This window comes from Neolamprologus brichardi, chromosome 9 (assembly GCF_056152115.1).
Source record: "Neolamprologus brichardi isolate AB-2024 chromosome 9, ASM5615211v1, whole genome shotgun sequence".
Lineage (NCBI taxonomy): Eukaryota > Metazoa > Chordata > Actinopteri > Cichliformes > Cichlidae > Neolamprologus > Neolamprologus brichardi.
Genome location: NC_142112.1, coordinates 30,471,427 through 30,498,652, shown reverse-complemented (window position 1 = coordinate 30,498,652; position 27,226 = coordinate 30,471,427). Strand labels below are relative to the sequence as shown.

Sequence of the window (27,226 nt, the reverse complement as noted above, 5' to 3'; positions counted from 1 at the left end):
CTGGAGGTGTACCCCAATCACCATCAATGGCGCTGCTGTGGAAAGAGTGAACAGCTTCCGTTTCCTAGCTGTGCATCTGGCGGAGGATCTCACATGGTCAGTTCACACGAACAACATACCCCTTCATAGACAGCACAGTTTGACGGGAGTGACAAACCGTGCTACCCATGAAACCGCGCTGCCCATTAAACCACGCTACCCGTGAAACCGTGCTACTCGTGACACCGCGCTGCCTATGAAAACACACTACCCGTGAAACTGTGATACCCATTAAACCGCGCTGCCAGTTAAAACATTTAAAACGAAACGGCCAGAAAATTCAAACATTAATGATTTGGCAGAAACAGGGAAAATGACCGGACTCCTTTCTTCCTCGCACAAATACCTGAAAACCAAGAGGTGATGCTGAAGCAAATCAGCCAAAAATTTTGCTTTTTACAGGTTTATTGGAATTGTAAAGAACATATAATATGACAGTTGGAATAAAAAATAAATTAAATACAGATAGAGAATACAAGAGAGTAGTTACGACTAATAAATAACATGCATAAAAATCTAAAGGCAGTGATCAGCAGCAGTGATATATGTGCATGCTACATTATGTTTAATTTAAGGCTTTAGGCTGAAATGTATATTTGTATATTTAGAGACACACAACATTTTAAGGTAAGCAGAACAGTTTGCTTAGAAGAATGCAAGTCTAAAAGATGCAGCGCGCAATACAGCAGATACCTAAATTCATTTAATGCCGAGGACTCTTTTCATCATAGACAGCACAGCTGACTGTACCAATATACAGCAGATTTTAACATCCTAAAGCAGTGGTTCTCAAGCCATGTCCTTCTGGGAGAAACAGAGCCTTGACATTAGGATGGCCAAAGACACAATGTGAAATTAAACCTATTGTCATTCTTGAACTTTGCACAATTTCAGAAACAAACTCCAGAAACATTTGCATATTTGGAGCTTGGCTGAAGGTGAAGGCAGTAAACATGACACCTGTTAATGCCACATGACATGCTTGTACTAGGGAGCAGTCAAGTTAAAGAGGTCACATGTGACTTCTGAAAAGTGCCTAAAAAGTTCAGGGCTGTAGTGCTTGTTTAAATACAAAAAATTGTGGCACTCCTGAAAGTGAACATTTCAAAAAAGCTTGAGAATCAATGCTCTGAAGGAACATTAGGGGAGCATGTTTCATAAATATCAAGCACAAAGACAAAGGTACACACAGTAGTGCCTGCACTAAAGCACTTTGGTCTGGTCAAATCGGACTCTACGTGGATTCAGTGAGTCCTGTACATACAACACAAAAACAACATTTTTTTAAAAAAGGCACTGTAGAGGCAGAGAAAAAGGAGAGATCATGGTAATGTGTGAACATGTGCGTGTTTTTCCCCACAACAGAATTCTACTCCATCATGCATTGTTTTCTGAGCGCTTGTCGTTTGCCAGCCTGTCTCGTTCTCTGTGCCGCTGGATGGCTCGCCAGATCCGGCAGAGGATTCCGCCCCTGAAAGGAAGCATAGATGTTGTTACAGCACATCACAGCTACATGTGCATGTTAATTATTAGCTAACTTGAAAAAGGCAGTAAAAAAAAGGCTGTAAGGTTAACTCTCTTATCGCTTATGTCCTTTGAGGTAAAAAAAAAAAGGATGATAAAGTCTAATCAAACACATCAGTACAGCAGTCTTGTGTGGGGAATCCTGCAAGAGCATATGAAATAATGGTTTGTCACAAAGCAAAATCATTCAATCTGTCATTGTTTTTGGTTAAAATGTTGCTGTTTTACTAAAATGAACTTGAGTCAAAATGCTAAATCATATATTTGTGATAAGTGGTAATCTGTGGGGCTGATCTATTAAGTTGGTATGCAGTACTATAGACCATGGGAGAAGCTAATGGCAATGGGTCAACAGTTCTGAAGTATTTTATAGCTGCAAAACAAACTTTTGTTGTATGTTTGCAAAAGTCTGACTTTCTTTAACTCTGACCTATTACTCTGGAGATAGGAGATAACCAAGGTCAGCAGCATCCCTAGTTTCTAAAAGACTTTTGCAGTTATAAACGGTAAAATGACATCAGACCACTTCAGAAGAGGCTATTCATACAGTGAGATACCATTAAACCTTGTGGAAGAAAAATGGTGTGATTTAACCATTCTAATGTTTTCTGGAACATCAGAAGAGTTTGGAAAGTCAGTGACCTATAAAAGGTAAATGTCAAGGAGGCAATGATGAAGATTTACTCTTCATGTACTTGAAAAGAAATGTCTGACTTTTATGAAATGTGTTTATTTCTCAGACTGCAGGAGTAGCTTTTTATGACATATGTGCAGATACCGTAGATGTAGGCACCGGAGGTCCTCTTTGGTAACGTCACGAAGAATGTCCGTCAGTGTATATTCCTCAAGAACAAACTAGGACAAAAACAGAAGCACTCTTACTTTATATTGACACTTCACTGCCACGGTGCACTAGAATGATAAGCTGCACACTAATGGCCTATATAAAGATACTCAACCTTGTCTATGGTGTCGGGGTCTGCGCCCTGCTCTTTCAGCCAGTCGATGAGCTGCTTGTCCGGCTCATGGTCTGCTGGGATGTGGTGGATGGATGGAGGTGAAATGTCTGAAACGGCAGGTATAGGAACACTTTGCTCAAAGTACATGTTGATCTTCAGTATTATCCCTTTCACGCACAGTGGTCACTACAGTGAGCAGCTAGTCAAAGGCTGTTTTCTTGTATTTGTGTCAGTGTTGATGGTATACTTGCACATAAAACACTATATTGGACACTGATGTGTCACTCCATACGCTGCCACCCAATGGTTGTTTAATGTTAATATACTTGTATGACGTGTTTCATTGTAATTACTGTTATTTAACCCTGTCGTGCATAAATTATGACAACTTCAGTCAGGATTTTTCTTTTAAGTACATTATTCATCCTTTTATGCCTAAAGATAAATAAGATACTTAAGAAAAAAATCCTGATTGAGGTTGTCATAATTCATGCATGACAGGGTTAAAGATCTCTTCTCCATGACGGCAGCACAAGAATGTTGGATCATCACTTTGGCACCTATACATGTCAAACTAGCTGCACAAGCTAATTACAGGCTGACGTGCAACTTCAAAGAGATGTACACTAAACTTGACAAGGACTTCAAAATAATGCCAGGGGCTTTAAAAATAGCCGCAACGAGAAAAAGTCCCCGGCAAAGAGCCAAACTCAAACCACTGATTAATGCACAGCTCTATCTTAAATTCACAGGATAATCTGAAATATATACACATTACCACTTGAAGTTCTGCTGCTCCAACTGTCTGGACCCCCGCCCCCCCCCCACCCAAATATTTGAACTGCAATATGTGGAAGTGGAAGAAGTCTTTTCTCACAATATATGGATCATCAGTAGAGGACATAAAATCGATACCTATCATTATCATTGGGTGCAGCACTCTAAAGAAATTAGAGTGATTGAGAGACTGCACTTTCAAATTTCTATTAGGCTCTCAGGAGGGTTTTAAACCAGCTGGATTGGAGATTAATTACACTAAAGAATAGAGTCTTGGGTAAGGAGACTATAATGTCTTTGAGAAAGATTCAAGGGAAAGGCATTTGTTTAGATTTAAAACCTTCCTGTTGGATTAAGCTGTACAATCTATTTCCCCCTACTTCCTCTTTTTTATAACAGAAGAAGAAAAAAGTGTTTTTGTGTCACGATCAAGCAGTTCTGAACATAAGCCTTATATCATTAACTTACTAATAGAAATAGAAATGTGCAATAGAAGCTGCTAAAAATGCTATAGCATTTTGTATTTTTTCACTGTTTATACTGGTGGAGTATAGAGTAACTAACTCTCAATTACAATTTCTGTTCCCATCTGCAGAAGATTTAATTCAAAACCTGAAACAGGATTTGAGGAATTCTTGGTTTTCAGATTTCCACAAAAAAATACCATAAGCATTACCACTGAGAGCAACAGGTTTCCAATTTTTGTCATGTTTCCTCTGTACTCCTATGTAAACATTAGATTTTGGAATTGCTACGCAACACAGGATCACACCCACACCCATCTCCATCTGCACCCTGACTCATGGAAATCACATTTTATGGCTCTGGCCTGAAGCCTTCACTCTCACAATGGCTCTAGTCTTGTTCAGCTCTTCCTGCAGACTGTGTGGTCATTCACTACCTTATCTATTCCACGGAGCCCAGAAATCTTCCCATGACTAAACTTTGTTCAGATGCTGGTAGAGTTTATTGCTCTTGGCTATCTGGCATTCATTTGTTTGAGATTAGAAGCCTCACGCTAGCAGTCGTAGTACCTACATATCTGGTTACGAGTTTACATTCCTTTTTATTTTGGGTGGGAATCACGTTTCAGATGTAAAAACACAACCTACTAAGTGTCAAGCACATGTCAGCAGTGCTGAATTATTTACAATATTATCTGTGGAATATTATCATACATTTGTAATCAATATATTTATTTTTTCCATATAGTGTTACCACAACTGAACCCTAACATTATTATCCAGTATTTTCTTCCTGATCTAACTCCTTATGGATATGGATACAGGGTCACTAATTTTATAGACTGTGGTCTCTGATTTACATTACTTCTTTTTCAGAAATTGCAACAAATTAACAACATTAAATAACATTAACTCTTACTTAAATCTCTATTATCTGATCTCATCTTAAACATGCAAATACCTTCAAAATGTTCCTAGCCTTCTTCCCTGGAGAAATACGTCTTTTGTGGAACCAGTTTAGAAGTCAGATTGTAAAAGTTAAGCATATTTAAACATGGCACTTTTTCTTAGCAGGGATGGAAATGTGTGAGTGATTCAGTTTACCTGGGGGTCTGTGTCTGACTCGGACCAACTCTAAATCATGTGTTCTCTGCTGCAGGGTGGCTTTCAAGACCTGCTGGTACTCCTTCTCCTTTTGTAGCAGCTCATCCAGCAGCCTGCAACAACAACAATATTGGTTAAGTTAATTTCTATAGTTCCCCCTGGTATACACGGTGTAAAGATGTTTGGACAAACTATTTTATTACTGAAACTTCCTGCTTTGAAATTCCATAGTGGAACTGATTTGGACACACGCATTAATGTCCATTATTGGTAGGAGCTATAGCTACACAGTACAACGGCTAAATACAAGAACCGCATTATAGCACGTTACACAATTGTCAAACAAGCGAAAATCCCCAGTTCTATTTCAGGAGGAGACATAAATGCCTTTGGGATTATCTCTAGTGTAAAAACCACGCCAAATCAAATATGCAGTAAGCAGCTAAAAGTCGATTTTTACATTATGACTAAATCGACATATACAAGGACAGGGCTAAAGTGCACATGCAGTTTTTACAAAGTCAACATGAGTATCAGACTGTTCTTTGCAGTCCCATTTCCACTGTGGTACTTATTAATAAAGTTTCCACAAGGCTATCTCAATTAAAAATTCAAATGTCTGCAGAGAGTCAGCTGCAGGTGTGTTGTTTGAGAGTGTTTGAGAGGCAAAAATGAAGCAGAAATGCTGAGAACAAATACCAAAATCTGAATGAATGGTTGAAAAAGATTAAATCTAAAGTAATGAACTAAAGCGTCTTAAAGTTGAAGTTACTACTACACAGGGAAAAGCTAAAAAAAGGTGATGATGAAATCACTGATCACATGTCTCTTGATGGTATGAATGATGACATTATTACATTTGATAGATGCCACTCACATGACCGCATTTGTGAGCCAGTAAGGAAAAACAAAACAACTTGAAATGCAAATGTTAGAGCTGAGGAAAACCCCTCTCTGTATTATATAAGCATGGTGCCAGTAATTACCAATAATAATAATAATAAGTAATAAGGTGATTACTGGCACCATGCTGTTATTTTTAATGTTTTGTGTATTAGGACTGTGCAGAAATTTGCTCCATTTCATGCCCCTGTGGGTATGTCAGCCACCTATCATAAACAGCCCTGAAGAGATCGTGACAGTGTACATGGGTATGCTTGTAACCTCACGCTCTGTCCTTGTTTTCCACTTCCTGCTTCAGTTACAAGTGGAAACCTGTGCATGCAGGCCTGGAGAAAAAATTCCACATGAGCCTGTGAAGGTTTCCACCTGACCTTAACCGTGGTAAACAAAACATTTAATTAAGTGGGTACCTGTTGGTTTCGTGTTTGAGCCTGCCCAGCTGGGCGCCTAGATGATGTTGTGAGCGTAGATGTTCGTGGGAGTGGGAGGAGTTCACAGTGCTGACCGCAGAGTGCGTGGGATCGGACGTTGTCCCCGTCTCGTCAGTTTGCTGCACTAAAATGGGTCCAAACTCTGCTTCCTCCTCATCGACCTCGTCTTCCTTCTCTGCTCCCTCGCACTCTGACGCCGGGCCAAAGTGGGTCTGCAGCTCTATTGTGTTAGTAAAAAAGTCATAGGTCAAGGTAATTGATGTTATGTTGTTGGCTTTCTGCGAGCACTCTACTACTTAAACGACTAAACCATAAATCGGAAAAGTAAAATAGCATGGATGTTAATGTCCACTAGATGGAGTAAAAAGCTTATGACAGGCTGCAGCTGCCAGAGATGCCCACCTGGTATAAGGATGGTTATTGCAGCCTGCACAGCTCGTCGGATGATGTTATCCATGGCAAACATCCAGTGGGGTTTAATGTGGTGATTTCTCAGGACCTTGTTCACCTGAGAAGGTCAGCACAGACATTTACAGTATAGACCACTTTTATTTGTAGTTTCTTTTCAACACTCACAAGAGTCCACACTCACTATAGCTGGTTGCACATTTATTCGATTGTTTTTGGCAAGATGTCCAGTGGAAAATGTGGAAATACTTTTTAGGGCCTTTTTAATTGGCAGTTAAGGACACCAATTAAAAAACCAACTGTCATTATTGTCAGAGACGAAAGGTACAGAAAGTAAACTGAACTGAAGTCTTCTTTCTGGGGAGGGCAGAGGAGGTAGCACTCATCATCTACAAATCAAAGGTTGGTGATTTGATCCCTGGCTGCTCCAGTCTGCATGCCAAAGTATCCTTAGGCGAGAAGATGAACCCCAAATTGCTCTCTAATGACACCATTGGAATGAAACCATACGTGCGTGTGTATGTGTGTGTGTGTGTGGGTTAGTGCTGACCGAGTCCTGGAAACCAAACAGCACCAGCTGAATCTGGTTGATGGATGTGGAGTCAAAGTCGAGGTCCAGCTTGAGCTTGGAGATGGTGGCCGCCATGACGCGCCGCTCCGGGGAATGGATGAAGTCTCGAAGGATGCAGATGATCTGCTTGATGTGATCGATGGACAGCTGGAGATCCTCGCTACCCTATACACAGTTTTAGCAGAGTGTGCAATTTAAGCCTAGTGATCAATAACTGTAGCATTACAAGCCCATATTATTACGATTATTCTAAAAACTTTAAAAATTATTAGTGATTTTGTAGATTTTTGTTCCTGGTTGGGTTTTATCTTTATCTTTTAGGATAGGATTTTACCCTGTGCAATAAAGTACATTTCTTTATCAAGCACTAGGAAAGGATATTAGTATTCTGAAAGACCAATTACGCCCCCCAATGGAAGAATCAGGAACAACAGTTATTTTAGATTGCAATTAGGCTCCCTGCGACTGCACTGGATTCATGGTAGTGAAACAGTAATGACAATCTGTGTTGCAAATTGTTCAGACATAGATCATAGGGGTATAATATGAAGCAAGTCTAACATAGCCAGGCTTTCTTTGGTTTGGTCAAATCTGAAACCCCAGCTGGGGTATCATGATCCAGATTTCATGACGGTGGTTATCAACTCTTCCCATTAACCCCAGCTTTATGCTTAGAGCTCTGTGTGCACTTGATTTGATGTATCACTTGACTCTTCTGCACAAAATGGATCAATGGGACACCGTCTACTCCAGAGTCATTAACAGATGAGCAGGTAGCAAAAATTTCTAGTTAAAAACTGCAATTTGTGTTAGTATGTATGGCTCTGTAGGTTATATACATAAAATATATTCCTTCAGCAGAACATCTACACCACTATTATGCAGTACTGTAAATAAAAGAATCAGTGATTTCCAGCCTATATTAAATTCTCAACATAAACTGCTCCAAAGCAGGTTGTAAATAGCAGAAGTTACCTGTAAAATGTGGCTTATGATTTTGAAAATCGCCAGATCTGCCCTTGTTTCATGGAGACAAAGCCACTACTTTTATAACCAAAACGTTAAACTGGGTCTTCCAGGAAAGCTGAGTCATTATGTTTGCCCAGGTGAACAGACCTTTCTCTCCACAACAATACATGTCCCCCGAGTGTGCTTGTGGAACCAGACTTATATCTCCACTCTTTATATAACACAAGTAGACACACACACACCTGCATGTGATTTTCCCTGAGGTTGGAGATGACCTTTTCCTGGTCTTCATTGAGGACCTTGTACAGAATGGCCCGTCTCTCGCTGTCCTTCTTTAGCATGAACAAACCACTGTCCCTGTCCTCAGGAGATGGGGGAACAGAGCGGTCCTCTGATACTGAACCCTCATCAGGCACACTGCAACACACATACACACACACACACAAAGTTACCTGAGAAGCACATAAAACAAGACATGAAGTGAACAGATGATTTACAGCAGTGTGCTCTTTAATTTATTTACAGATACAAGCCTCTCCTGGCTACTCTGTGTGCAAAGGAAAGTGCAGAAGTAGCATGAGTCAGCGCTGCGTGACGTGCATGCATGCGTGCACATTGGTGCTCGACTGATGTGTGCAGAGCCACCAGCTGAAGCTTGTAAAATTATCAGGACTCGTTAAATTAGTATTGTAAAAGGCAGCGGAGGACGGTGTGAGTGCAATAAGGCCACCTGCTATCTGCACACACGGATGCACTCGTTCATTTACATCGTTTCACATGATCTGAGCTTCAGCACCAGCAGCAGGATTTCTTTGCAGAAACACATTGTTTCATTGCTCTAATAATTTGTAAAACAATATTTTAAAAGGAAACAGTTTTCTTAATGCCATCCGATCTCAGTCTGATGCAAAATCTCAGTATGTGGTTTCAGACACACCTCAGGTAGGTAGAACTGGGAGGTTTGAGCAGATTCTTGGAGCCAGAGCTTTTCCTCTTGTCAAAGAATATGTCGTGTTTTGCGTCGCAGTCGGGACTCACAGAGCCGTGCTCACTGCTGCTACTGCCAGCGGCCTCGCCTTGCACCTGCACTGGCAGGGAGATGTTAGGGATATAGTCTGAAGAATACACAAAAAGAAGAATGGAAATAAGACATGGGCAAGACAATTAAAACTTAATACACTCACACATAAGGACATTTTGTCCTTTACCCATACTCAACTTTATTATATGACTTTTTATGGCCATTCACCATTGCATTTCATCCTGCTACTTGTATCACACCATCAATAAAACCTAGTGACCCAGCTCCACTGGCAGCGATACATGCCTACTACCATAACACTGCCTCTACGATATTTGCCAGATAGGCTTTGGATAATGCTGTTTCTCTCCTTCTCTACATATTTATCTTCCCATCATTCTGGTACAAGTTAATGTTAGTTTTCAGATTCAGATTCAGAAGACTTTATTTATCCCCAAGGCGCAATTAAGAGACTGACCTTGCCGACTGTACATTGGGGAGACAGGTCATGTCAAAACATTTTTTTCCAAAACTGTACTGGCTCTATTTTTGTTTATAAAATTCTGCAAAGTCTAATCAGGCGTTCTTGTTTTATTTTAAATGTGTAACCAGGTGTTTGCGTCTTGCTTCGTCTGTATTTCAATTCACAAAAGTGTCACCTGATTGTAGAATTTGACAATAACACACATATCTTCTCAAGAGCAGTCTTGACTTTGTTAGTTGGGCTTTATTAGAAAAAAACATACAAATTTGACAGGTTTCTTTGGATTTTACAGGCTAATGATGGTCTCCCTCACATTCATTGGACTCTCTTTGAACTTCATGTTGAAATTCTCAGTAAAAATCTGCCAAATGCACGTTCAACACTTTAACTCCAGCTCTTTTATTTGTGTAATTTGTCATGAAATAATGAGGGAACAGTCCTCACCTGGACTCCCCGTCAACTCTCCAATTACTTTTTTAGCTCTGAGAATGAGGGACTATCTATAATTGACTGTAAATCTTAAACAGTTAATGTGATGCTTTTGTCAAACCCCTTGAATTAAAGCTTTAATCACATGATTTTTTTTTTAATCCACTGTGGTGGTTGGTCAAATGTTGAGGGTTAGGGTAAGGAAGCCTAAATGCAATAATGTCATTTTCTGTGACATAGTGTGACCTTCACTGTCACAGTCCAGGGTCAGTGACCCAGTGTTTTAACTTTTGTATCATTACTGAATTTTGATTTTGTCATCATTTATCTTTTCTAGTCTTTTGGGCTCTGTTTCTGTGACCCACAGTCAACTGTATCCCCTAGTCAAGTCTGCGTCTGTGATGTTTCCTGTTTTACTTTGAAAGTCTGTGTCCTATGTCAATGTATTGAGTTTTGCTTCATCTTGGTCTTGCCATGTCAGATTACTCCCAGCAGTGCTCTCCTTCTGTGTCTCATCCCCCTCGTTATCCCTCGTGTTTCTCTTTGTCAGTGTTGCGTTGTCTGTTATCCACATCATAGTTAATCATAGTCAGTCTGTTATTCGAGTCATCGTGTATCATAGTCTATCATAGTTTCCTTAGTTTTCATGTTTCCACCCGCCATCAGCCAAATAAAGGCTCGCTCTTTGTTTGAATTCAAGTTCTGCTCTACTGGGTCTGCATTTGGGTTCACATCTGAAAAGCACCGGCTGCTCAGCTGTGACAGTGAGAAATTTATGTGGTTTTATAACCTCACAAAGGGAAGAAAAAGCAGTTTGGATATTACTTAACATGGTTTCTCACCTGTATTTTTTAATCAAATAGCACTACTATTTACATGAGCATCACAAAAACCATGCAGTAAAACCCATTTGGAAATGTGATGATATTTTAGTGGCATTGTAGTAATGTCTGTTTGTATTTACCTGGTGATTTGAAGGCGATCTTACTCTTCTTGCCCTTGGTGTTGTGCCTGACGAAAGTGTCTCTGAGCAGGTCCAAGGCGATGGCCCTCTTGTGAGGGTCGGGCTCAAAACAACGTAGAATAAATGACTTGGCCTCCTGTGACAAAGACTCCGGAATCTCTGGGTGAATTTTAAACATGCCAACCTGAAGTGAGAGACCACAGAGATTTAGTGTTAGAAGAAAATAAACATGTGTTTTGCAAATAACTGGACCGCTGAAGGCTGGAAACTCTATATTCGAAGGTTCATAAGTAAATACGCAACCTAACACAAATAAGCTCAGTGTCTACCTTAAACATGGCTGCCTGTGGTTCCCCCAGCTCATGAAAGGGAGGTTTCCCAGTGGCCATTTCTATAATGGTACATCCCAGGGACCAAATGTCAGCTGGTGCCCCATAGCCTCGAGGGCCCTTGTCAATTATTTCTGGAGCCATGTACTGCAAGGTACCTTCAAGTAGAGAAGTATATCGTGTAAGCATTTGCAACACAGAAAGAGATGCAAGAGAGTCAACAAATCCATGTTTACTTGCAAACCAAAACTATGAAGTAGCAAAAGGCTGCTTCTGTTAGCTAATTTTTTTATTTTAACAGTGTATACCCTGACTGGACATTTTATTGCATGGCCTTGCACACAAAGTGCAATCTGAGGCGAAGATTAAAGATAGATAGATTTCAGAAGAATTTTATTTTGTCTCCCAGTCTGCTCAGAAATTCTGTGCAGATTGGCATTTGCTCCAAATGCTTGATGTAAATAGAGAGCCAGCAAGAGCTATAAAAAAGGAGAGTGAGACAAGAGCAAGTGATGCTCCAGAGAAGAAACAGATAAGGAAACACACACAGAGACAGCTCCTAATGAAAGGTAAACACCCTTCTGCCTCTGCTTGATTAGCTAATCTAATTACACACCTTGCTGGCTGCTGGAGAAGGCCAGATGGCCAATAAATGTGTATGTCAGTACATTCGCATGCACTCATGTGTCTCTCTGTTTCCATAGAGGCTGATTGTGGCTCTTGACATTTTGAAGGTCATTTGATATATACACTCATAGTCTGAGAGTGAGCATATCTCAGACTCCATTTATGCATCTCAGACTGAATTAGTCTATGTATGACAGGTCAGGGCTCGTGTATCTTTTTGTGACACTGGAGTTAAAGAGAAATTAAATTGCTCATTGTGCATTTTTCTTCCAAGCAGAACGTTTTTAAGTTTTTTCACGTCTGAGAATTTCGTGGGATTACTGTTATTACAAACTTCAACTTAATCTCTGGGCTATTGTTTGAAATTTCTGTGAGTCACAGCTCCACATCTGTGCCAAAATGAACAGTCTTTGTACGCTCAACAGTTGAGAGAAGTTAGAAACAAAATATCTCTGGGGATAACTGGGGAACAAGTAGAGATAGTATGGAAAGATTAGTTAAACAATTAAAGTTAAATAACTGAGCAGATCTCAACAACTTTGAACAGAACACTAACAGGTTCCTAAAATGAACAAGTAGCTGAAAATAGACAATGAACAGTTTAAATGGTTAGCTAACAGCATAAACAAAAGGTACATGAGCTAACAGCTTTGGGCTGTTAGCCCAGCTAACAGCTTTGGGCTGTTAGCTACACAAAAACAGGTGAAATTAGTCACCATTAGCTGTTACATGGAGTAGCAGCTAAAAGTAGGGCATGAATGATTTTAATAGTAATACTTTTGAACAGTTTGAAGACTTGTGTGTTTGTGTACATTGCACATGGCTCTCGGGGTACATCAGATGAAACCACCGTGTTAAACTATATTCTAGCAATAATGACTCTTCTCACAGAGCAAAACTGACACAGGAAATATAATATTAATTGTTTTTTATAGATATTGTAATATTGAAAGGCTGTTTCTTTTATTTAATGCCTTTGTAATCTCATTGTTTAGATTTTAGGTATATTTCAGCATTTGTTTCTAGTTGTTTTTTGTTGGGTTTTTTTATGTTTTTATGGGTTTTGATGGGTGTTTATATGTATTTTAAAACCTGTTGTGAAATTCAAATTCTGCAAGATGATCGAAAAGGTTACCTGTGAATGTTTCTGTACAGGGATTGACTCCTGCCAACCGCTTTGAGGTACCAAAGTCAGAGATCTTCAAGACACCACTGTAGGTGTTAACTAGCACATTATCACCCTAAAAATAAACAAATGAAACAAATGAGAGATTTAAATGCATTGAACTATGTGGGTCATTATTATTTAAACTGAAGCCTACAGAATTATCACCAATTATCACCAAGTACTTCCCCATCAGTAATGGGGTTCCACAAGGCTCTATTATTGGCCCTGTCATTGTTCCCACTGATCTTCAGTGCTGTTTCTTTCTAGTTGTTCTTTTTTTTTTTTCTGTCCACCTATGTGATATGCATATGTGTGTGATTTGATAGGTTTCCCTGGAGTTCTGAGATTTTCTGAGGGGCATGCCCACTAACCCATTCTCATTGGATCTTTTGGTTCCTCGTCTACTAATTTCTTGCCTGCAGTACGAGGACCAGCTCTTCAGTTTTGCTATTTGTACACATTTATGGCTCTCACTGTCTCAGGTCCCTCTTGTGTGTCAGCTGTCAGCAGTCTCTTAGCCTAATTTCTAAAGTCATTCACCCATAAACCTACTTCTGATTTATCTGCTTGCTCACTCTCGACCAATTCAGAACACCTATGTCTCAGGCACGTCAAACTGACTGATGTATCTTAACATGAATGTACTTTTGCAGGCTCAGATGCCAACTAACACAGTCTCAGCTAAGAATGACCAAAGCTAACTAAAGACACCCTGAAAAAAATCCCTCCAGAAATGTGACATTGATGTAAAACAATAGGAAATCATGGCCGCTAACAGGTTGCAAGCTTATGAGAATAAGAGACAAAGTAGCCAAGTGGAAAAGTGTGCAGCTTTGAGGGCGAGAACCAACATGAGTGTCCAGTATGTGGTCGCCTTTGTGCATCAGACTTTGGCCTGAGATCCCACACGATGGTACACAAATGAATGGTTTTAGGTTGGACTTGAGGACCACAATACTCGACCATATATGTCTCAGTCAGCAGTCTAAGACTACTTGTAAATGTCTTTAAAAAATAATTTTAACTTGAAATTCACTCATAATGACATTTCACTCTATAGAGCTAACAGCTGTCTTCCTCAAAGATGTATCATGGCAGGCGGGGTTCCTTCTACCTTGATGTCTCGGTGGACGATCTGGTTCTCATGCAGGTATCGGAGACCTTCCAGAATCTGTCTGGTGTAGAAGATAATTGTTGCCTCCTTCAGAGGACCCCATTTCGACCGTAACAATGCAGACAGACTTCCTGGAGAAAAGAAAGAAGGCGTGTCCAAAGCCTATCTTAAAGGTGGAAAAACACCCAGCTAGTTAGACTAATTACCAACTCGGTGGTCATAAGCATAACTCTCTAAAGTAGATTATTTGTGCATTGCAAGCTTTAGATGAGCTTTAGAGAAAACATCATTTAGACACAACATCTTATATGTTGTTTTTCTGCTTAAGACATTTTTTTTGCCTTTTCACTGAGGCTAAACTAGATGTATACTGCAGTAAGGCTACCTAATAGGAGGTAACACAAGACAGCTTCTATTACACAGAACTGTGTCTCTTTCTGTTGTTTGTACAAACATACCTCCAGGCACTTGTTCCATGAAGATCTTAATGTATCCATTCTCAGAAATGGAACCCAAATACTGAACAATGTTCCTGTGCTTCAGGTACTTGTGAAGAGCGATCTCTTCATGAAGGGGCTGAGAGTACCTGTCCATGGAAAAGAAAACAGACATCAGAAAAGACAAATTGCATTTCGTACCCTTGCTTTGTGTGGTATTTGTATAGGTTCTGTTTTATCATTAACTACATTCACATTGGTATTAACACTGGAAATAACATTATCTGTTCATTGTCCAATAATCCAGACACATTTGCTGCAAAGTAAATCATTAAAAATTAAATACTGGTAAAACATTGCTGCAAGGTCCTATTTGTTTTTGTGTGATTTAAGTTCAACTGTAAGATAAAGACTGTTTGCTCTTTGTGTTATTACAACATAATAAACTCTTATATACTAAATGCAATTACTGCATTTACTTTTATTTATGTGGAAGAAAAAAACTGAATTTGCCATGAGTTCTCCTTTCAGTAAAATTAAAATATTTTAATTATTATATATATTAAGCAAATTTTATGCATTTCTTTTGTTTTGTCAGCTATGCCAAAAAGACTTGGAACCATGAATGTGGGTTGGTAGGTCAACCTACCTGCTGTCTCTTTCAGGGATCTCTTTGATGGCAATTCGGACTTGGTTGCTGAGATCTCTCCCAGCATACACCACTCCGTAGGTGCCACGACCCAACACTACCCTTTCCCCTGTCTCATCGGTGTCATATTCATACTGTAGCACAGAAAAACAGGCATAGAAATTACATATTTGCCATATTTTACATTAAATATCTCACACACGTGTGTGTGTGTGTGTGTGTGTTAGCACACTTTCAAGCTCACACTGACCTCTAGCGTATCTCCATCACCCTCCCCCTCCAGCTCCACAGCATTCCCAGTACCATCAGATATCATCTCTTTCACCATGGAGCAGAACCTGAAACACATAACCAGACACAGACATTATTACAGTTATTTACAGTTCTAGGCCTTCAGATCACATCTGCGCATATAGTATGGAGTGTACAAACACAAACACGGACGGACACATGACAAACACACACCTACACAAACACATCTAGAGGTGTTTGTCCTCACCGACCGCACTGCTCCTCAGTAGAGAAATAGATCTGGAAGTCATCCGAGTTATCGTGGACGTAGAGGAAGCAGCAACGCTCATCGAACTTACTGATACTGCAGACAGAAGGGCTGCATTAGGCTGGGCACTGTTCTTTAATTTATTTAACTCTTCCTTATGCTGTATTTTATAACACAGTCCTTTTCACAGATGAAAGTAAATCTCATTAGCGTGCAAAAAACGTACATTTGCTCACAGTATAATAATAATACATGGATATAAATGAATAATTTAGATTGGTAAGCAGGAGAGCAGACAATCAAATTTTGTTGAGGGATTGTATTCTAACACGAAAAAAAAAGCCAGACTTTTACCTGGATCTTCAAATTGTATTTAAGAGCAAGGGTGATGGGGTTTTTCACAGTAAGCACTGGCCATTAACCATGAGGAATGTCCATACTGATATTTGCATTTTTTTTCTTTCTTCCTCCTCCGGTTGCACTGAGTAATTGCAGCTTTGCACAATACGTCACTGTTTTGAATATTGAGGCTGAACAGGTCAGCTGGAGATCCCTAATGATGTTCCCGGCAGCTAATTCTTCTGTTTACTTCATGTATTATGGATACAGCTGCAGGGAGCCACAATTTATATGCTTGTTTGCACTACTCCTAAGTTCCCTGAGTTACTACAATTGCAGCACAGGCCCATAAAACCACAAGAGAAATTTGAATTGAACAAAAATGTACGTTTTCTATTTATTTCTATTTGTTTCTATTGCCTAATCCCAAACATGTCTCTTGTATACCTAATGCCTTTGATGGACATTGCAGTGAAGTTCCACTCATGAATACCTTTCTGTAACAAAAAACAGAAGTTAATCAATCAACAAATAAAGTGTTTCAGCTCTAACATTTTGTTCCAGTAGGTTCTAGCAGGTAAATGAACAAATATGCATATATGTATATGTTTGTGTCTACTTAGTTGGACGGCTCCAGCCCTCTAGCATTTCTAAATTAGCATAGGTGAAGCAAATAAATTCATGCTGGCTCAGCTTTAAGTGTCTGCAACACCCTTTTACTCATCATTTTCTACAATGATGAGTCAACAATCTTTAAACAGACTACTCCACATGGATGCAAAATAAAACTTGAATCCCAGAACTATCTGAGCCCAAACCTCCATGTACCCCTTACAAAAAAAATTAAAAATCAATGAAGCAGCATTATGTTAACCTGTCTTGAGATGTTTGACTACAATTAATGTGAAGTGTTATCAAACTTGGTTTCACTATAATGTGTTTGATCAGTGATCTGTGTAGCACTGCATGTTAAACAAAAGGCAAGAAGTAAGCTAATTTAAATGCTGATATAGCATTTTGGTGGTTTTTGTTATTTACTGGTAATACTGGTGGTACTTCACCCTGGTATACTCGGGTGCAATTAAAATACTGGTTGCAATGAGTTTGTGTAATTACGTGTTATTCAGTCACAATATGTGATGGAAGATTTCACATCAAAGTTCCTTCTGTTTGCATACAAGTTGTCTGATTTAGTTTAAGTGATTCACCATTTTTAATTAATTTTTATTTAATATTTTGAATTTTTCCGAGCAGAGGACAATATTCCTAACAGGAAGATGATTCGATGGGCAGTGCTCTGACCGTTTCAGCAGGAGAAACATGCCAGATGGAGACGTTCTTCTCTTCAGCCTCATTGTTGATAGATACATAGGACGGCTGGTAAACTTTGGTCGGCTCCAGAATCAGCACCTGTAAACACAAACACCAAAACATTTGATTTTGAACCCCTCAGTCATCATTTTTCAGCACGAATGCATGTATATGTTTACATACTGGAAACCGCAGTCTGTTGGTGGTGCACTGTGTGGCCTCGACGATGATGTCCATCCAGAAGTTGAGTTTCTCTCTCTGAGGTGAATGCTCCAAATTTTGCTTTTTAAACCTTTGGATCAGCTGTAAGTTCTGCACTACTGAACGCAAATACCTGGAAGAAAATACAACCGATTATAATCATTAAAATAAAAAGCATCACACTTACAATTCCTTGAAATTTTGTTTTCGTGAACTGTTTTTTTTTTGTAGCATGTTTGGGCTTACTTAAATAAAAGAGTTACATTATAAAAACTAATGTACTTTTGTAAGATGAATGTCCTGATACTTCACTACAACTATGAATGTGACCAAAATTTAAAACTAATCTTTATTATGAAAAACATGCATTGACATTGCAACTTTTATATATTTACAAGATCTTCTCTCTTACCAAACAGGTGGCTTCAGCTTGAAGAGCTTTTCTGCAGCCTGAGTAGCTTTAGGAATGTCACTCGCTAGCATGCTAACGGTGAAGAATTGGCCGACGTCCCAGTAGTTATTCATCTTTTCCAAGGAACCCTTGCGCCCCAGCAGGCTGTTCAACCTCACCCCTGATTATAAGAAGACAAAAAGTGAACATTGTAATTGCAGTCTGATTGAAACTGAAGTGGCATGGTCTCAGCTGACTTTTGTACCACAGAAATATCAAGGAAAGGAGCTACTGAACGCAAACTGAATGCTGAAAATACACAACTTAGGTGTTTCACATTGACTTGAGAGTCCGCTGAGAACAAATCAAAGGGGGAATTAGGTTTACCTATTTTTCTGAGTTCCATGGAGCTCTCGAATTGCTGGCCAGCAACTATGAGGAGGACAGCTAGGTTAATACCCGAGTACAGAGTGGGCTGCAGCTCAAAGCCCTTTCTGTACCTGATAGGTGGAAGAGGAGATACAGATGAATACACACAAGGAAACAATAAGATGTGAATAAGATGCATTTATTTCTGCGTGTTCTCACCACTGAATGGCGTTGTCCCTGTTTTTAGTGTCTTTGCAGTCAGAGTCGAGAAAAATGTCCTTGTAGATTCGTCCACAGAGGCAGAACATGTCTGGTGCAGGATGTTCGCAAGACTGCAACACCTGCAGCATCACTCTGAGAGCCTGCTCCCTGTCTCCAGGAGCATTCCTCCTGCACATGCAAAAATTCATGTGCAATAGTGGTTCTTAATGACAGGGGGAATTTGATATTACAGGCACATGAAGGAAAATGTTTTCATGAGACTGAGAAGTACACCTTTATTACTTCCATGGGAATTAAAAGTGCAAGTACCAGCCAGGTGTTGCTAATTAAATGCACTTGATAACTGATCATCAGCCTAGCTACCTGCTCAAAAGCAGTTTGGGCAGTTTACTGGCCTGGAGTATTTGGGTGTGTGTTAACACAGGAGTGGCTATTCTAGCAAATTCACCCTACAATCAGATCTTGTAATGTTTACAGAAACTATAACAAACAAACAAGAGCTACAGACTTTAAACACCTCAGTTAGCATGTTAAATGTTAAAGTTAATCACAGTACAATGAGAGAAAGCCCAAACAAGCTGCCTGGAGAAAGTATCTCTGCAGGGCAGCTTAAGTTTGGAAAGTTCCATCTGAACAAACCGCAAGACCACCAGAACATTTTCCTTTAGACAGACAAAAGCAAAGTGTAGATATGTGGTCATACTTGACATCACCACGTTTGGTTGAAACCAATCACAGCATATCAGCATAAAGACTTTATATCAACTGTCAGCATGGTTGTGGAGGGGTGATGATGTGGGCTTGCTTTGCAGCCTCAAGACCTGGACACCTTGCAGTCATTGACTTGACCATAAACTTCTCTATATACCAAATCACTCTAGAGTAAGTGTGAGGTAACCTTCCAACAGCTAAAGCTTGGCTCATGCAGGATTATGCAACAGAACAATAATCCTGAACACAGCAAAAAATTTACAACAGCATGGCTGAAAAAGAAAAGAATCGAGGTGTTGCAAAAGTCCAGACTCCAATCTGACTGAAATACTGTGGGGGAACCTTAAGAGATCTGTGTATAAACAAGTGCCTGTAAACCTCAATAAACAAAAGCAACATTAAAGAAAATGTAAAAGAAGGCTGAGCCAAAATCCCTCTACAATGCTGTGAAAGGCTAAAAAGTCATACAGAAAATGAGTACTTCAAGTTATTGCTGCTAAAGTTGTTAAATCATACAGTATACTTAATTTTCCCTGAACAACAAAAATGTATCTTTCACAGAATGCTAGACTTGTGGTCTGTTGCATTTTTGACATGCAGTTGCTACATTTTTAGTTCCTGATATCACCACACTACATATTTTATGGTGCATTTTATATGATATGTTAGCATGAATGTCCTCGGTGAAATAAAGGCACAAAAAACAAAAATGTGGGATCCCTAAAAATAATTTAAGAAGATAAATCTGCTTTACCACAGGGTTTGGGCATTAAAATGTTAAGTTTCATTCAGCTGCTGCGTACCTGTTCAGGGCAAAGGAGTAATGAAACTGGATCATGGGCTGGGTAGCCAGATCACATGTTGGCAGCATCTCCAGAGTCTGCACCAGTTTCACCATGGCATCATAGTCCTGGTTGTCAGAGAAGCCACAAAAGGGGCATTAAATTTGAACCTAATGATAATGCATTTAGAATATAAATGTCATTCTGAACTTCAGTCTATAATAACTTTTAAGAAGTTCCCAGCTGATAGAAAGAAATGAAGGTCATGTTTGATGTGTTTGTACCTGTATATCTCTGTAGGAAAACAGCAGGTTCATGACAATGTCCTGTGTTAGGACCTCTGTGTTATCAATTCGGAGTTTAATGCGTGAAAGCTCCTTAGCCAGCTCCTCTCCCTGGTACTTCTCCCTAGCCTTCCTGATATCGTTGAGCAGGGTGTCCTTAAAGGAAGCACTATATGTACACAGACAAGGAACAGAGGAGGAAAAGAAGCTTTCATTTTAATGTTGATCTAAAGCACAGTTTTTGACCTGAAACTTTAGTGGACCACCCCTTATTTTGCAGGAAACAGACATTACTTAATAGTAATCTCATCAAAACAGTGAGTGCTAATGGTCAGTTAGTAGTACTAACAAAAAGCTATGAACAATGATCCTTACTATAGACTCCTACAGTCGGAATACTGCATTGTGCAAAACAAATGCATGGAACATCCCTAGAATAATTACCTCCAACTCCTTTTTAATTTTATTTCTAAAGCACCTAACATCACAAAATGCTTCACGACAAAATACCAGAAGATAAAAACAAAAGGTAGCCAAACACAAGTCTAAAAAGATTCGTTTTTAGCTGTTTTGTGATAGAAAACACCGAGTCTACCTATCACAAGCTCAGAAGGAGCTTTTCAGAGTCTGGGGGTTACTGTTGGAAAAGCTCTGTGTCCTTCAGCTTTTAGCCTTGTATGATGCACAGCTAGCAGGCCCTGCTCAGATGACCTCAGGGACGTGCTGGAGACAAAAGGATGTAAAAGTTCACTGATGTAAGCTGGTGCTTGATGGACTCTGAAGTTAATGGGGAGACAGTGCTGCTGAGTCAGCAAGGGTGTGACGTGAGTACTCGGAAGACATTGTGTGAGGCGTCATAGCAGGTTTTGCTTAAACAAGCAAAGAATGAATCACAGTAATACAGAAGGGATGAAATCTGCTTGATTTTCAGTGCAGAGTGTGCAGATAACACCAGTGTCCTTACACACGACATTGGAGGTGGAAATTTTGACACAGATTTCTGTTATAACCTAATATTTCTTGTGAACAGGCTATTTTTGTTCATGCTTTAAGATGATACATTTGCCACTGACAACTCATTTAACCAGTGTTGACACAGCAAATGACTCATTTTAAAAGTAAATATTAAGTTAATTTGAGATAAATCTGATGTTCCAACACTTTGCAATATATTTAACATTTATCTTTCCAGAACACACCAAATAAAGCACTTTTACTGTACTCTAATAACATACTATACTTAAGTATGTTATTCAGATGGTGTTTTGTAAATTCTGTCTTACGTTATTACTTTACACTTCCGTTTTACTACATTTCATAACTAAGTATGGCACCACATTTAGCTGAAAGCCTATATTACTCCTTACTTAGTGGTTTGTTTGTTTGTTTTTTGGGGTGGGGGGGTGGGGGGGTGGGGGTTCTTTTCTTGTAAATGACTGTGAGGTGCTGTTTCTGCCAAGCTCCAGAAGGGAAGGTGGGGCAGACATGAAGCACTGTTAGGTGGTTGACTGACACAGTATTGACTAATCAACCTCTGATTTCCTATGAAATGGGAACTTGATGCAACACACACACACACACACACACACACACACACACACACACACACACACACACACAGAGAGAGGCTGTGTTTTGAGCTAAAGACAAGAAGGGTTTGATTTTTAAGCACACATAGCTGTTACGTTTGGTTGTGTGAGTACAGCAAAAATAAACATAGTTGCACTTTACAGTCTACATCTGCGTCTGTACTGGGAAACCATGATAGTGGGATTACAGCAGCCCCTTGTTTTCACTTGTATCTCACCAGGATGTTACGTGGATGTCCTTCAGCAGGCTGGTGAAGCGGTCGGTCAGGGGATCGCACAGTGGGCCCAGCAGGTTATCCCAGTTGGGCTGCATGTACTCGCTTGCCCTCCGTTGGGCATCGCTTTCACAGCACATATACTCGTGGTTAGGGGTGACTATGTAGGGGATGAAGTAGTAGTTACCACTGGATGCCTAGAAAGAGAGGAGAGAAGGTTTAATTACAAGTTGTTTACAGAAAGAAAAGCACTTTGACAGCTTTGTGCAGATGCCAGGTATAAAAGAAGTCCAGGTGGAGAGAGATAAGGAGGTGAGAGTAGGGATTAGAGTGATTAATGAGAGGATCAGTGCACCACTGAGACTGTTTGGTAGCATCATACTACATCAGTGAAGGTTTTGAGAAGTAATAAGCCTCATGTACCAAGAACCACCTAACACTCTCTAACTTCTGTCTCTTCTTCCAGCTTTGCATATGAACAAATGTGATAACCTTTAAATCTGAAATTGAAATGATAAGCTTTGCAGGTAAAGCATTTCAGGACTGACAAATTTTACACGCACTGCTGACTGTCTTTTTGTTGTGTTCATTCTTAAAACATATATTTCTACATCTTTTATTTAACAACTATATCACTAAATTTGTAGTTATATAGTATGGTCGTCACAGCACCACACATCATTTTAAAGCAGTCACCATCATGATTTCATGCATCGAATGACAGCACTTTAGGCCACAACATCTAGCTGCTTCTGATTTACACATGTAAGTTTCTGCTGTTAAACTCTGTTCAGTTACATTCAGTGAGGATTGTTTCACAAACACTTTTTAGGTAAATTCCCCACAGTGGGATTAAATGCAATCCCATGATACTTTCTGAGATGATGCAAATTTAATTTGGTGCAAAAACGCAAATGCATCCAGCACTCTTAATGCATGCTATAGCTGATTATCCATTGCTTCCTTTGTGTTGTTAGGGGCTTTAATCTGTTATCCACACAACATCCCAGGGTGAGGTCATTGTTTTCCAGCCTCACTTCCTTGTCTGTTAGTATTATCAGTCGACTAGGGAATATCCCAGCATGCCTTGATGCAGGCCTGATACCTACTTTATTTCTCAGACCAGAGCCTCTGTATTCTGGAGGCAACTGAACCCAGGGAAAACCTAACGGTGGAGGACGAGCAGCCTACTCCACACACAAACACACATATACACAAAGAAGACAGCGTACATACAGTGAAGGTCAGTTTCTAGGAAAACTAACAAGTAATATGACTCTCGTTCTCGAGCCGGCCATTCATGATTTAACATGTGTGTACTTGTGTGTGAGAGCGTGTGTGTATATATATGCATTCCTGTCTGCATTTCTGCATGGGGGTGAACGGTATCTGCCAGGAATATTCCTCTAGAAATAGAAACAGATGGCGTGCACACAGAAATCTTTACAAAACATGCACACATAAGAAACTTACTGTGTTTTTCTGTGCCACCATGTCCTGTGCGGAGATAAAGAGCACGTGAGAATATGTTTCCAGACTTTGGGACAGTGACATAGTGTATTATTCCTGAATTGCTATTTTAAACAGCTGGTAGGACTGACTGTACGACATGTTAGTCTGTAAATAACACAGCAGATCATTTTGTTCCAAGGAGACGTAAAAGAAAGGTGTCCATGAACACTAGTTCCACTGATGTGAGAGTGTGCATGTGTACCTTCAGTGACTGGGCAGTGTCGGGGTCAGTGTCATGGTATAGGATGACATTGTTGGCCATGTCAAAGCTCTCCCTCACGCCCAGGTGGTAAAACAAGGAGGGCTGCCGACACACATCGCTCATATCCACGACTGCAATGTCTGTAAGGAGGAGGTGATGGAGGCAACAACATAAGAGCATAGCTCTTTAACATTGATGCAATTTGCAAAGGTGACAAATGAGCTGAGTTTGAAATACATCTGCCTTTGAGTTTTGTGCGGCATCTGCCCCGTGATCTTTGGCCTCATTAAATGTGGGAAATGTTTTGAGTGGAGTTGAAAACAAAAGAAACAACAAGAGACACAGTTGGGAGCTCCCCCATTGAAAGATATGAGCATGAACAAGAACATACATGATGGAAGGCATTGGTATTCATTGAATGTTATCCTTTCCTAGAAATCTTTTTTTTTTTTTTCTAGGAAACAACACCCACTCACCCATGAGAGCCTCCTGCATAGAAGAATCTCAGTATATGAGTCAGTTAAAGGCAAGTACAGACAAGTATGCTGACTTGAAAATCCACATTTTCTTCTACTGAAGCTCAGAGGTAATAACAACATGCCCTCAATCTGCTGCCAAGTTTTATGTCCTCTCGGGCCTACCTACTATGCTTGCAGTGCATCTGAGGGGACTGAAACTTATACATGTGCCTGGCTCTTCCTCAGCTGAGTTGTGGTGCTGCCTAGTAAAAATAGCTCGCAATTAAAGAAGAGCTCAGGTTTCGTTCCCCCTAAAAATAGGAGCTTTCAAAGGCGTCATCTTTTCATAATGGAGACAGAATTATGAAATAAGTGACTGAAAATTATTTGGTGAACATTGACCGATTTATGGTGAGATTTTAATATATTTAACCATTAACAACAACAGGTGTCAGCTGACTTAGCAAATAAATAAACAAGAATTAATGTCAACTCACAAGGCTCACTGAGATCACTATTGCCAAGTGCTGTCTTGGATTCATACGAATGAGTTTAAATGTTGTAACCGTCAGAATCCAAAGCCAGTAATCTAAGAGCGTTCAAGTGCATATTTTCGGTCATTTGCTTGTTAATAGCATGAGTGGCTCCATATTTCATTGGTTTACATATTTGCCCAACAAGATTCTGTACCATTTCTTTAGGATTGTATCAGGAGATTTCAGAAACCTCCAAAATCAAACATGTAGCACTATTACTACACTTAGATCTCATCTGAATAAGAAAGCAGCTCAACTAGTTGTGCAGAATTATATGTGTGAACATACAGAAAAGCTTTCACTATTGTGCTGCAAACTGGGTATGATATCAGCCCATGACAGACCTTTTTTTAGTGCTAACTTTTTCTATTAGTACATTCCTACTGCTGGAAAGATTAGAGCTTAGGATAAAGGGTGCAAAAAGGAAGTAGTACCTCTACAAAACACAAAGTTACTGCATTCAAAATATTATTGAAGTACAGAAGTAGAGTCAGGTATGTATTTGATTAAAAAAAATTAAGCATATATACCCAACTGCTGTAATTTTAGTACTTTAGTATAACTTTGAGATATCTATCATTTGTATGAACCTATTTGCAAAAGATAAATCATGATGTAATACGAGGCTACAAGTTTACAAGCAAATTACTGACTACTGAAAAAACCTACTAGTGTTGCAAAATCACAATCCAGGGTAGTAATGCTGCACAGTCATGCTGCACTATAACAGTGATCTCACTGCATAGCTTACAATAAACTTACAACTGTTGTAACACAACAGTCAGGAACCACTCGCAAGCTATTACGCAACTTAACCCCTGATTTAATAAAAACATATTATTAGTGCTAATGAATCAAAGCATATGGTGTATGAGGAATTAACATAGATTACTTAGCTAAAAGTACTCTGATCATACCATAGTCTTGCAAGCATGAGTCTTATTTATCCTACCTGCTGGAGTATGTTGCAGTGTATGTTAAGGTTCAGCTCTTACTTTATGTCTATACTAGTTTATTCTACAGTGTGTTCACACTGTGGTGGAGATAAAGTATCTTGAGTAATTTCAATTTAAGTTAAATTGAAGAAGTTCAGTTTAACCTCTTTTTTCACTTTTGCTTTTATTTCGACACTTATGTAGTATCATTTTTATTTACCACTTGTGTATTTACTTCGAATATTTGTTTATATTCCATTTTATTTTTATCATTGTGTATTGGTACCTCTTCCACCATCAAGACTACATGCTACCCAAACACCAATACAGGTACGTGTCTCATCATGTGACCACCACAACCAGAATTACAGTAAGAACAAAAAAAAGCTTTTCCGACAGCAATAAGGAAAAGAAGAATAGTCTGCATGATAGATAAATAGATAGAGTTTTATATCAGCTGCTTAGTTAGTTTTAATAATAAAAAGTTTTCGCACACTTGCAGTTAGAAGTCTGACTTGTGCAAACCTGCCCTCCCTCTTGTGTAACTTTCCTGTGAAGTACCTGCATCATAGAAACTGTCCAGTACTGATGTTTCTCCAAAGTCCAACCTTCCGAAGGTGACGGTGGTGAGCAGGGCGCTCTCCGAATCGCAGGCTCTCTGCAAACACTGCAGCGCTCCGGACTCCGGGCTGCTCGCCATCACCGACTTAAGCCCATCGTTCAGGACGTAGACGACCCGCAGAGAGCGCTGCTTAGTCGGTGGACTGGGGCTGGACACGTCGCCCCTCTCTCGGTCCCGCTCCACTACACACACCCCAGCTGTGTGGTCTCCCCCCATGTCCGACGCCGGTGCGCTCTGCCCGGTTTCCATATCGATAACCTGGAAAGTGACTTCTTCTCCGCGTGATGTCTACCCAACCACCCTCTTTATTCTCTTTGCGCCTTTCGTTTTCTCCTCCTCTCGCTCTCACTGGTGGCACACCTGTCCTGGCATGAGAGCACGTCTGAGTCTGTCTCCTTGCATCTCCGCCTCATTAACTCATATCATCTGACGATTATCTCGCACCAAGACGTCCACTTCATCCAGACTGGATCTGACTGGATCCCCGAGGGAGAGAGAGAAGGAGGAGGAGGAAATGTGGTGAGAAAAATACACTCAGAAGTTGGAATATTCCCTTTTGGCTAAGCTGTACTCTGGTATGAAGTTTTCCACTGGCGAATAAACTCTGGTCCTGTCAGTTTAAGAAACGTTATCAGCGTGTTCCCGTTAGTCTAAATATATGACAGCGTGTCCTTTTG

The 27,226-nt window shown here is 39.9% G+C and overlaps 1 protein-coding gene across 2 annotated transcripts; it reads right to left on the bottom strand.

Moving 5' to 3' along the window:
- Positions 1 to 432: 432 nt before the first annotated feature.
- Positions 433 to 27,226, bottom strand: map3k15 (mitogen-activated protein kinase kinase kinase 15). Of its 2 annotated transcripts, XM_087846291.1 has the most exons (30): positions 26,489 to 27,226; positions 23,999 to 24,138; positions 23,758 to 23,781; positions 23,394 to 23,471; positions 22,288 to 22,481; positions 20,481 to 20,649; positions 20,218 to 20,324; positions 18,701 to 18,871; positions 18,500 to 18,612; positions 18,134 to 18,293; positions 17,704 to 17,854; positions 17,512 to 17,619; positions 16,657 to 16,706; positions 15,871 to 15,966; positions 15,622 to 15,709; positions 15,372 to 15,505; positions 14,744 to 14,871; positions 14,286 to 14,416; positions 13,139 to 13,244; positions 11,377 to 11,534; positions 11,048 to 11,231; positions 9,087 to 9,264; positions 8,392 to 8,566; positions 7,160 to 7,345; positions 6,604 to 6,709; positions 6,181 to 6,421; positions 4,868 to 4,980; positions 2,523 to 2,629; positions 2,342 to 2,418; positions 433 to 1,510 (listed from the first exon to the last, which is right to left on the bottom strand). In XM_087846291.1, exons 1-30 carry the CDS (start codon positions 26,796 to 26,798, stop codon positions 1,417 to 1,419), a joined length of 4,077 nt encoding a protein of 1,358 aa, XP_087702417.1. In that variant the 5' UTR covers positions 26,799 to 27,226; the 3' UTR covers positions 433 to 1,416. The 2 variants fall into 2 exon arrangements, with proteins under 2 accessions (XP_087702417.1, XP_087702418.1); XM_087846292.1 differs by lacking the exon at positions 23,394 to 23,471 and having other exon boundaries at positions 26,489 to 27,224.

What these genes read in the sequence shown, in the direction of transcription:
- map3k15 (XM_087846291.1), bottom strand. Translation starts at nt 26,798, where the DNA reads ATGGAAACCGGGCAGAGCGCACCGGCGTCGGACATGGGGGGAGACCAC. An exon ending in TACTCCTTTGCCCTGAACAG is followed by an intron (nt 18,872 to 20,217) that starts GTACGCAGCAGC and finishes TTGCATGTGCAG; the next exon opens with GAGGAATGCTCCTGGAGACA. An exon ending in ATGTCCATCAAAGGCATTAG is followed by an intron (nt 15,967 to 16,656) that starts GTATACAAGAGA and finishes TTCTGTCTGCAG; the next exon opens with TATCAGTAAGTTCGATGAGC.